Raw genomic sequence first — 11,859 nt, 5'->3', positions numbered from 1 at the left:
AAGAAGAAGAAGAAGCGTTATTATGATACTGCACAAAACTTGAAGGAACCCTGACTTGAATTTTGTTATTGTTGTTGTTCTTCCAATGACCACACGATGTCGCCAACGAGTCAGGAACAGCAGTGCAACAGCAGTAATGATGTCCAAGTAATCCTCTGCCGTCGCTATTTTCCTCAGTAACGAGAACTGCTGGATCCGCTGCATTATTGTTGTGTGCTCTCTTGCTTTGCATATCTCAACTAAGTCAGGATTTGTTTATATACTCGTATAAAATAAGTCTTCAGTGACTCGTAATGGATGAAAAGCGCAGAGCATCCTGTCAGTATGGATCCCTGGAATGCACGAAATGGAAAACAGATGTGGACCAAACAGGTATCCCTACACCTGTCACTGTATCAAAACCTGTCAGAACACTCGCATTTTCTTGTCCATTGGACTTTGTGCAGATTGAATGCTACAGGTGGAACTTCTGCTCATGTAGAGATTGGGTTCAGGTTCAAATAGATGTTATGCTGAGATCTGAAAACAGCTCATAGTTAAGCCATTAATAACTTAAATGTTCTACATTTGTCTTTGGAGATTGTGTGGATTGAAATTATGGAATTAATAGTAACAGTTACAAAGAGAGATGGATGATGGGGATTCGGGATATAGAAGAAAGAACGTGTCTTTCCCGGTGCTGATGTGGAGTTTACTGTCATATTGGCTTCATTAAATTTGCTTAACTGTGTGTACCCCTCTGCTCTTCTAGCACAGGGCAGTGAACCTTCTGCTGTCTCTTGCTACTGAACCGTAGGCTAGAGTTTTGCTAAATATTTATGGAGATCATCAGGGTAAAGCAACTGTGGTCCACTCAAATAAGCAATTCCATTTTTTTTTTTTTTAACTAAGCTACTAAAATGCTACAGTAATACCCTGTTCATTTGTTAACGTACCATATGTGTATGATGAAAACTTGTAAATATTTAGTTAGGCTATATTTTACCATAAAAATAGGCTACTGTCAAATGTATGCTTTTTTGAAGTAAGAACTATGAATGACCACGATTTATGAAGAAAAACAGTAAAAGGAAATCTATTGAAGTCTCAGCGTGACACAGATCGTATTTTATTTAAATAGGCTTTGCTTTATAACATATCTCAAAACGAAAAAAAATCCTTCTTCACTTCTCAAGTTCTTTTCTGTACTGTATCAAATCCGTTCTACTGCTTTCTCACTCATAGTATGCATTTGAATGATTTTTCCTTATCTGTCTTCACATAAAAAGCCTCAATGCTTCAGTGGAGTTGTTAACTTGTGCAGGAAGGAGCCATTTGCTTCTTAGCTTTTTGAAATGCTCTTTTTGCAAGCATTTGTAATCTAGATGTTAGTGTCTTCTCAGTACCTTAAGATGCCTGTTGATGGTTTGGAAATACAGACGGTCATGTGAGCCAAATAAGAAAGGGGTCGGGGAAAAGGTCAAATTCATACCATTAATATCAGTGAGTCAGACAAGAAATGTATTGCATGTTGTTCTTCTGGCTTGTAGAAAGTACATGAATACGAAAGGGCTGTTTAATCTGTTTAAAACACACACACACACACACACACACACACACACACACACACACACACACACACACACACACACACACACACACAAAAATGTTAATACATACTCTACAAGAATAACAGTGCAAACAATACTGATCAGGCATAGCATTATGACCACTGACAGTTGAAGTGAATAACACTGATTATCTCTTCAATACGACACCTGTTAGTGGGTGGGATATATTAGGCAGCAAGTGAACATTTTGTCCTCAAAGTTGATGTGTTTGAAGCAGGAAAAATGGGCAAGCGTAAGGATTTGAGCAAGTTTGAGAAGGGCCAAATTGTGATGGCTAGACGACTGGGTCAGAGGGTCTCCAAAACTGCAGCTCTTGTGGGGCGTTCCCGGTATGCAGTGGTCAGTATCTATCAAAAGTGCTCCAAGGAAGGAACAGTGGTGAACCGGCGACATGGTCATGGGTGACCAAGGCTCATTGATGCGCGTGGGGAGCTAAGGCTGGCCCGTGTGGTCCGATCCAACAGACAAGCTACTGTAGCTCAAATTGCTCAAGAAGTTAATGCTGGTTCTGATAGAAAGGTGTCAGAATAAACAGTGCATTGCAGTTTGTTGCATATGGGGCTGCATAGCCGCAGACCAGTCAGGGTGCCCATGTTGACCCATGTCCACCGCCGAAAGCGCCAACAGTGAGCAACAGAACTGGACCACGGAGCAATGGAAGGAGGTGGCCTGGTCTGATGAATCATGTTTTCTTTTACATCACGTGGATGGTCGGGTGCATGTGCATCGCTTACCTGGGGAACACATGGCTCCAGGATGCACTATGGGAAGAAGGCAAGCCGGCGGAGGCAGTGTGATGCTTTGGGCAATGTTTTCCTGGGACACCTTGGGTACTGCCATCCCTGTGGATGTTACTTTGACACGTACCACCTACCTAAGCATTGTTACAGACCATGTACACCCTTTCATGGAAACTGTATTCCCTGGTGGCTGTGGCCTCTTTCAGCAGGATAATGCAGAGACGACCTCCCAAGATGGAAGTGTGGGTCTGAACTCTGAAGGCCAGAGGGCGAGCTGGAGCGACCGAGGGTGGAGGCAGAACCTGAGGGAGGGCTGAGCGTGGGCCGTAGTCGAAGGGTTGGAGGGCCGGAGAGCAGTGGAAAGTTCTGGAATCGAGGGCGGGAGCAGCGCAGGAGCCAGGGTGACAGGTTGAGGAGGAGCGAAGTCCGCTGAGGCTGTAGGCGGAGACCCAGGAGGAGATGGCTCCCAGCAGGCCCGAGGTGGAACCAAGTCACTGAGAAGAGGAGAGGACACAGATGGATTGGTGAGAGACAGTGATGACTGCGTGGCAGGAGTGGCTGAGGAAGAAACTGGAGAATTATAAATAGTCCAATGAGACCAGTCAAATCTTTTATAGTGGTTAAGAGAGATGGTGGCACAGGGAGGCTGGGTGGGACTGACGAGACAGATGAAGAAGATTCTGCGAACAAGATGGTAAGGGGTAATACTGAATTATTTTCTCTCACAGTCAATATTTAGTGCTGCCAGAGTCTCACTCTCAGTGGCGGGAAGGCAGGCGGGGCTCTCATCCTTGCCCTCTGATTCCACAAACACTCCCTTACATTTACATTTTACATTTACATTTATGCATTTGGCAGACGCTTTTATCCAAAGCGACTTACATTGCATTATCCTATACATTTATACATAGGCATGTGCAATCCCCTGGGATCGAACCCAATGCTCTTAACGCAATGCTCTTACCACTGAGCTACAGGTAAGCTACGTCAATCCCTTCTCTCCCTTGGCAGCAGGATGGCGCAGCCGGCACACACACCTGGTCAGACTTGCGCAACTCAGGCTCACAGTTCGTGGCAGAGAAGGGATTGACGTCTGCAGGTTTATGCTGCTCTACACAGTCCGATGGGCCCAGGCTGGGCACTGGGTTGGGAGTGGGGCAGGTAACGTCATCCACGGTGAATGCAGATCCACAGGATATCAGCACCCACTCCACAAAGGTGGCAAAGCTCCCTCGAGGAGCCTCCCCGTACAACTGCTCTTGTATTGATGTGTTCAGTCCAGTGAGCAGAAACGAGATGAGACAGTCATCCGGGAAAGTCGTTAGGTAGGCGAGATCGAGGAAATCCTCTAGGTGAGTTCTCCCTGCTCAAGGCACAGTAGCTTCACTGCAGGGATGTCCATAACAAATGAAAACAGGAAAACCGCTTACTTTCACTTTCCGTCGAGTCTTCTGTCACGGGTTGTGTGGTGCAAGACAAACACACAACGATAAAGATGAAGTATAACAGGTTTTAATAATCCAAAAGGCAAATTTCAACTTAGAATAGCAGTCCAACACAACGTACACACTGACGAGAGCCCACAATGAATATTATATGATTTGTTATTATTATTTGAATATTTCTCCAAATAATATAGAGCGTCTTCATTTGTTTTCTAGTAACAGACCACTGTATATTGGCCAGGGCTGCGTTTCTCAAAAGCATTGTGTTGATCGTAGAGACAATTGGTGCCAATGGTTCTACAATCCACTTAGGCTTATGATGCTTTTGATATTGTTGGCCTATTGTTGGTTTGATTGCTTCTGTTTTCCTCAATTTTAATTTGCCTTAGATGAAAGCATCTGATTAAATGTAAATGTAAACTGACAGAACATATTAGCCTCAGCCTTGCATAATGGTTACCATGCCACTCATGAGAAAGTAGCAGTGACATTACCAATTGTAGGATCAGGCGAAGAGTTATGCTAGGCCTCTTGCAAGTAATAATTTGTTGTCTGACAGCCGAGGCTGGTAACCTCGACATGCTGCAATTTTCTGCTGCTGCTAAAGCTTTGATTTATTGGTGCAGGAGGGATACGGATACGGATGAAGTTGGTGAAGAGGTTTAAGAGGTTAAGAATCTATTAAAGAAAAGGAAGAAGGTAATAATGATAGACCTGAAGGAATTGTATAGTTCCTTTAAAAAGGCTCAGTGGTTGTTTATTGATTGATGCATCTTCAAATGTACCTTCAGAAATTCTCCACAAGCACTGCTAATCTTGAAAGAGAAGACATTGCATTAAATCTGATATGTTCTATAGAACGCAATTTGAGCTGTATTCATCTTCTTGTAGTTGTGATCAGTGTGGTTTCAGTCCAGATCTTCTTGTTTCTGTGTTTACAGAAGCAGATGTGGTCTCAATGGCGGACTCTACTACCACAGTGGGAGACATTGAGGGGGAACTCTGTAAGATTGAACGGATCAGAGACATTTTGGTCAGGAGGGAATCTGAGCTCAGATACATGTGAGTAAACTGATTTTCACATGTAAATACCTATAATATATACTGTGAAACCCAAATATCTGTAACCACTAGTGAAAATGTTTCTTCTTTTTTATTATACATTATGTTATCAGGGCCAACAGTGAAACGTTTAATTTAAAAATGTAGGCATAGCCTACATGAATTTCAGAATTTCATCTTTTTTCCTTTTTTTTTTGTGTGCCATTTATTAAGAGTAGTGTTAGTTCTGGCAGTTAGTCAAGCTTGCATCAGCTGACTCTCAGCTGATCCATGTTTACCTATAGGAATACAACACCTATCACTGTATCCATATAAGCTCCTTCAGTATTATTAGCAGCTATTGCGTTCTCAGGAGCTAATTACCCTCCTCAGTCCCCAGCTCCTCCTCTCGTGCAGTCAGTATTTGGGCTTCTGAATGCCCTTTGAATCAGAATAAATTGGTTATTAATAACAGGTTATTGCTGTTCTCCCTGCTCTTATCCATGCTAGGCTGCATGGATGTGCAGGGAGTTCTTGCCCAGAACAGAACTATTCCGCCAATCTAAACTATATGCTGTAGCAAATTAGCTCAAAAGATATATATATTTTAACAGATTATAATTAATTAGAAACAGAATATGAACAGAATATGAACAGAAAGCATAATCAATTATTAATTCTAGGAAATATATTATCTTCCTGGCCAAGAAAGAATACCTTTTTCCAACTAAAGTAAGTAAAGTACCAGCAGGGTAATAGCATAGGTATCACTAGATCAAGATGTGACTTCGATATTTTTGTGAGTGGCAAACACAGAGACAATAAAGCGTGGATATAATGGTTTAAACGAAACTACGGTAGGCTACACACACAACTAAACTAAGCAAAAATTTTATACAGAATCAAGAAAGTAAAAAAAAGTGAAGAAAGAGAATGGCAAGATAACAATCAGTTAACCACAACCTACGAGAAACATCAAATAATCAGGGTCACCTTAAAAGGGCACAATAACTTAGAAACGCATCTAAAGGCGGGTTTGCATTGACTACGGTTGCTGAACAAGTCCAGATGCAGGAGATTCTTAATGATTTTGCCAGGAGTGCGCTGAAGTGTTCATTTGGGTTCTTGGGGTGGTCCACGTTGCATCCAAAGAAATGAACTTGGTCCATGTTGAATCCAAAGAAGTAAACTTGAAGATGAAGTTGCCGGAAGGAGACAGGAAAATGTTGTCTCAAAGAGATTGAGCAAAGATCTGAACTAATCAGACACTCTTAAAGGTCGTCTCAGTTCACACCCATTTGGTGAGGTGACCAATCATAGATGACCGGGAGAAAGTCTTTATTCCATCTTATCACCATTTGCATGTTCCTGCTGGCATGGAGAATTTGTGCAGTCTTTACACAAAAGTATGGTAAAAATAGCATGATGCAATTTATCATAACGTATTGTACACCATTTATTATAAAATCAAAAGAGGATTCTTTTGATACCAAGAAAGAGGGGATTTGAAGACGTTAACGCAGTGATACATCATCTTTGGATATCAACATTAGAAGTTACTCTAACCCTAATTAAAGAATCATTACTAGGCTAATAAAACATAGGGACATGCATAAAACACAGGAGAAATACTATAAACATTTGGAAAAGTTTGTGGGTAAGAATGGAGTAAATGTCCTTGTGTATTGGAAGTTTATCTCTATAGTCTTTGACCAAATGGCTCGTGCCGTCTGGTCTCCTGTGCTGTCTTTGAGGGTTGCAGACACAGTCTCTTGCTGAGATCGTTCAGGGAAACAGAGGTGATAACGGTCTTTGAGGAGAACTGGTTTGAGGGCCGATGACAACAGGGGAGAGGGGGAAGGTTTTATGATGTCTAGAGCAATTTGATTAAGTCCATTCGTGACAATGCTAATGGTCAATCGTATTTGACGATAGTGGTCTTGACAGAAATGTTTTATTTTGTAGGTAGCAATGTAATAAATGTGCCCAGATCACCCTGCCTGGATTTATTTTGTGATAATATCCTGCTGACTGTAGATTATACCTTACATATTAATATTTATATTATATATTTTTTTGTACATCAAACACTTTTTGAGTTGAAAGTGTAGCCATGTTATTGTTTTTTGATTAACAGATTATTATAATTAATATTACAAGTATATATAATATTATAATATTAATATAATTGTCAGGGTTGGTGGCTATAGAAATCGCATGACCAAGGAGAATTTAACCAGAATTATATTTAATAGCACCGTAACAGTCAAACAGAGGCGGGAGGGGGCTCAGGTGGAGGATATGGAGCTGGACAGAGATGTAACCAATCAAGGGCAGGCAGAACAGTCCATGGGGGAGTGGAGGGAAGGAGGAGCCAGGGAGAAGCCAGGAGCAGGAGGAGCCAGGTGGGCAACCAAAGTGCAGCCAGGACGTTGTCCCACGGCGGAGTTTAGGGAGGGAGAAGCCAAGGTGGAGGTTTAAATTATGACACCAGGGGGATGACTAATTGAGTTGGAAGATGAGACCAGGGTGCAGACAGAGAGCTGAAGTGATCACACAACACCAAAGGCTCTGGAGACTGAGGCGGAGCCACAGCGACGGGCATCCGAGGTGAAACCAGGGCACCGGAGGAATGTGGCTGAGCGACCAAGGACCAAGTTGGAGCTGGAGAGAAGGTGGAGCCCCACAGAGCCTAAGAGGTGGAGGGACAAAGCGTAGCTGAAGGCCCATAAGTCCATGGCGCAGACAGGGTGACAGCTGATGAAGGCGTATCCGGAGGGACGAGGGAGCCCGGTGAAGCCATAAGGACGATGGTCCCAGGTGGAGCCGAGGGAGGGAGGAGCCAAGGAGGAGCTGACAGGTCGAGGTGGAGTGATGGGCTCAGAGGCAGAGCCAGGGGATCCTCTTAGCTGGACGGAGCTAGGTAGGTCCACACAACAGAGTGGTATTAGAGGAGAAGTCGAGGGGCTGAAGGGAATCAGTGGAGGTGGGAATCAGTCTAATGTTAGCTCCGTGCAGTGTGTGGGCAGTGGCTGGCTGGTAGGGCTGGTAATGTCGTCCTCAGCAGGACATAAATCTTCCCGAGGACTGTTCACTTCGAATCGTGCCTTGGACCGCTCGCTGAGGCTGGTGGGGTAAAAAAAAGTGAAAGGTCCTTTTGCTCAAGGCAGAGCAGCTGGATGGCCGGCAGGTCAATAGTGAAGGGGGAGAAAAAAGCCTCAAAAATAAATCCAGTCTTGGTTCAGTTGGTGGCTATAGAAAACACACGACCAAAGAGATTTCAACCAGCTTTATATTTAAAAATAGAAAAGAAAAAAAATGATAATTTTTTTTTTTCACAACTTTGACCAGTATCTGTTCTATTTGAATATATTTTATGTGATGAAATGAAATGTAGTCCTATGATGGCAAAGCTGAATGTTCAGCATCATTACTCACATGATCCTTCAGAAATCATTCTAATATGCTGATTTGGTGCTTTGATGAATAGAAAGTTTAAAAGAACAGTATTTATTTGAAATAGAAATCTTTTGTAACAATATAAATGCCTTTACTGTCATATTTGATCAGTGTCATTGCATAATAAATATATTTTTTTAATTTTTTTTAATTACCTCATTACTTTTTAAATGGTAGTGTATTTGTGTCAGGGTTCTGTCACTTCAGTCTAGTTCATTTCTTGGTTTTATGACAGAGCTCTGACACTCTTGGTCTTGTCTCGTCTTTGTCTGAGTGCACAGTTTCGAGCGTGCTCGAGCCGTGCACTCACTTGTCTACGTGCCTTGTTACATGTGCGGGGCATGGTGTTTGGATCCCGGCACGTCGGTCTAGTTTGGTTTTAGTTCTGTGTCGGGATTCAGATATCCATGCTCCGTGTGTTTGTTTTCTGCTGTGAGCGCACGTAATGGGCTTTCGCTCGTTCTCGTGAGCTCTGTCTTGTCTCGTGAGCGTGCGGTTTCGAGTTCACTCGAGCCATATGCTCTTCCGTATGCGTGTGTTGTGTCCTGTGTAGCACGCGGTTCGTGTTTACGTCGGCCCCGTGCTTTCATGTCATGTTTTGTCTTTTGCTGTGTAGCGCACAGCTTGTGTTTTACACTAGCTGTGTGCTTTCATGTTGTCATGTTTTGTGTGAACACGTGGCTTATGAGTGTTCTCATTGGCTGCGTGTTCATGTCTGGTTTTGTGTAAGCACATGGCTTGTGATTTGTTTTACTGGCCATGTGCTTGTCATGTTTGGTGTGAGCACATGGCTTGTCACTTTTCCTTGTGCCATGTGCTCTCCTGTCTATTGTCTAACCCCACCCACCTTGTTACCTGATTATTTGGTTCATTTGCCCCACCTGTCCTCCCTCGTTACCTGCCTTGTTTGCTCCCTATTTATTCTCCCTGTGTTTGCAGACCTGTGCTGAATCAATACTAAAAAGAACTTCAGACCATTCAGCAGTTTACACTGTGGAACTTTTAGCTATTTTACTAGCACTCACGTGGATAGAGGAGGTTGGGCCTAATCAATATCTGTTCAGACTCAATGGCATCATTAATAAGTATTGCAAATTGCAAATCTGTTTGTAGGCCTGACTTGATTTATGAAATATTTCATAGTCTATATATAGATTACAAAATCTTAATATTATAGTGTGTTTTATGTGGGTCCCATCTCACGCTGAAATAGAGGGTAATGAAGCAGCTGATCGTTTGGCTAAAAAGACTCTTAAGTCAGACATGCAATGGACAGTTCCATTGAGTAAAATGGAAATGAAAAGTGTCATTAAATCAACAGGTTATGGCAAGGACAATGGGAAAAGGAGACCAAAGGTCGTTTTTTATATAAAGTACAGAAACAAGTGTCAACAAGGAGGCAGGGTGGTTGGAAGCGAAGGGGAGAAACGGTGATCACAAGGTTAAGAATTGGACATACAGGTCTCAATCATAATCTCAGTCGTTTAGGGTAACACGCGACAGGACTGCATTAACTGTGACGAGAGAAACTGTAGAGCATGTAATGTATTACTAGAGTGTGAAGCATACAGCACAGAGAGAACCATATTGTTAGAACAAGTCAAAGAATTAGGTTATACACAATTATCAGTAGAGGGTTTACTTTCTTTTTCTACATCAAAACCATCAGCATGGCCAGCTCTCATGAGATATATAAAAGAAACAGGTTTATTTGATCGAATTTAAGAACAGCCAAGAATACAATTTTTTTTTTTTTATATGTATATATTTTTTTTTAATATATATATTATATATGTTAGCATTTTAATCCGCATTGAAGCTCCACACCCCAAACAGTTGGTGGCGGTAATGCACCAAATTGGTATGCCAACCACCAATACATTTTAAAGAAGAAGAAGAAGAAGTCGTCCTGACTCCTGTGCTGGTTTGTTGTTGTTTGCATGTTGAATGTACCTAATGTGCCTGGCCTAGCCAAAGCCTAGTCAAGTCAAAGCCTAGCCTAGCCTAGTCAAGTCATGTTTTCCCCCTCTGGATAGTTTTTGTTTGTTCTTGTTTTATTGTTTGCGTGATAAAAGCCTTTTTCCTGCAATTGAGTAGTGATGGCAAAATGGCTGCAAAATTAGGCTTCCTGAACCACTGAGACCTCGCAGCCCATTGCTTCACCCAAAGGTTCATTACTCAAAGCTTCATTCAGCATTGCTCACTAGTGACACCTAGCTACTGTGCAAAGAAATAGCAGACAAATTAATTAATTTTGAACCAATGACCTGAGCAGACATTTGTCCATTGCCTGATAGTGGGTATAAAATAAAATATGTATCTTTCTCTGTCTGAATTTACTTGTGCAGAGACAACTGTCACACACACAATTAGTTAATTAGTCATAAATTGTTTGGATAGTGACAGTATGAACAGCAAAAGTGACACAGTGTTGAGTGCAGTGCTTATAGTGGAGGGAGTGAAATAAAGTAAACTGCAACAGAATAGTCTGGGGTGGGAAAAGTTAAGAATTGTTTCTGGGGGGTTTTGTGCAGTGAATTGTTATTAGTTTTAGTGCAGTGTTGTGCTTATGGGACTGGGGATATAGAGGAGCAAACTGCAACACTGCAGTTTGGGGTGGGTGAAGGAAGGATTACAATAGATTTTTATTGAGAAACAGAATTATTTCAAGTGTGTTGGGGTTTAGACGATTCCTCTTCTTGGAAAAAACCTCTCCAGCCACAGAGGATGCAGGGGAACATAAAAATGCCAGTACCAGCTGGTATAAATGAGGACACTGATGCTTCTGTTGAGCCCAGACAGGGGAGGATTTCCTCTTTCTTGCTGGTCCATTACCAGGAAAAAGGAAGAGGTCACAAAAAGCAAACAAATCAAAAAGGGCAATCCAAATCAAAAAGTCCAGTCCAGATCCAAAAATCCAAAGCAATCCAAATAATCCTATCTAATTAATAACAAGACTATAATATAGCTAGGCCTACTATAATTAATAATAACGATATACTATAACTATTCTAACCTGATATAATGTAATAATATACAGCCCTAACACATATATGACACAATAACGACAATGACAATGATAGTTCTCTCTGACTCTCTGACACTACTACAACTGCTTCTACTACTCCTGACAACACCCACAAGGTGGCACGAGTTTCGAACCCCCTGCATCCGGAAGCGACACTCAGACCGAACCGATGACGTATCTACACAAACCGAGGCCTCGTTTGTCATTAGTCACGTGATTTTCACGTTAACAACACAAGCTTCGAATCCCGGCTTCATCTGGCACGCCCATTTTTTCTCGACACAAGCTCCGACGCCTCGGTTCAAATGTCACATCACTACAATTGAGTCCTTGCTCCCTTCACCAAACCTGACAGAATGAACCAGCAGCCATTATGAGGACTGAGCAGAAGAAGGGCTTGCACCATCCACCAGCATCTATGAACGCATTCTCCAGTTCAAGGCCTTGAGCTCCCTCCATCAAAGGGGGACTGATCTAGAGTTCAGCAATGCTGAAGAGGGGCTGGGGTTCAACAACGCAACTCTCATGGATATTTT

The 11,859-nt window shown here is 42.3% G+C and overlaps 1 protein-coding gene across 1 annotated transcript in view; it reads left to right on the top strand.

Moving 5' to 3' along the window:
* Nucleotides 1-136: 136 nt before the first annotated feature.
* Nucleotides 137-11,859, top strand: part of pik3r6a (phosphoinositide-3-kinase, regulatory subunit 6a) — a 25,068-nt gene continuing 13,345 nt past the window's right edge. The window contains exons 1-2 of the mRNA XM_082137052.1: nt 137-372; nt 4,737-4,857. Coding sequence (XP_081993178.1) covers nt 294-372; nt 4,737-4,857 — 200 coding nt within the window. The 5' untranslated portion in view covers nt 137-293. The remainder of the gene's footprint in view (nt 373-4,736; nt 4,858-11,859) is intronic.

The sequence above is a fragment of the Leuciscus leuciscus genome, assembly GCF_965113295.1.
Source record: "Leuciscus leuciscus genome assembly, chromosome: 14".
NCBI lineage: Eukaryota > Metazoa > Chordata > Actinopteri > Cypriniformes > Leuciscidae > Leuciscus > Leuciscus leuciscus.
The sequence above is the reverse complement of the archived record's forward strand: the minus strand, read 5'-3'. Positions and strand labels throughout refer to the sequence as shown.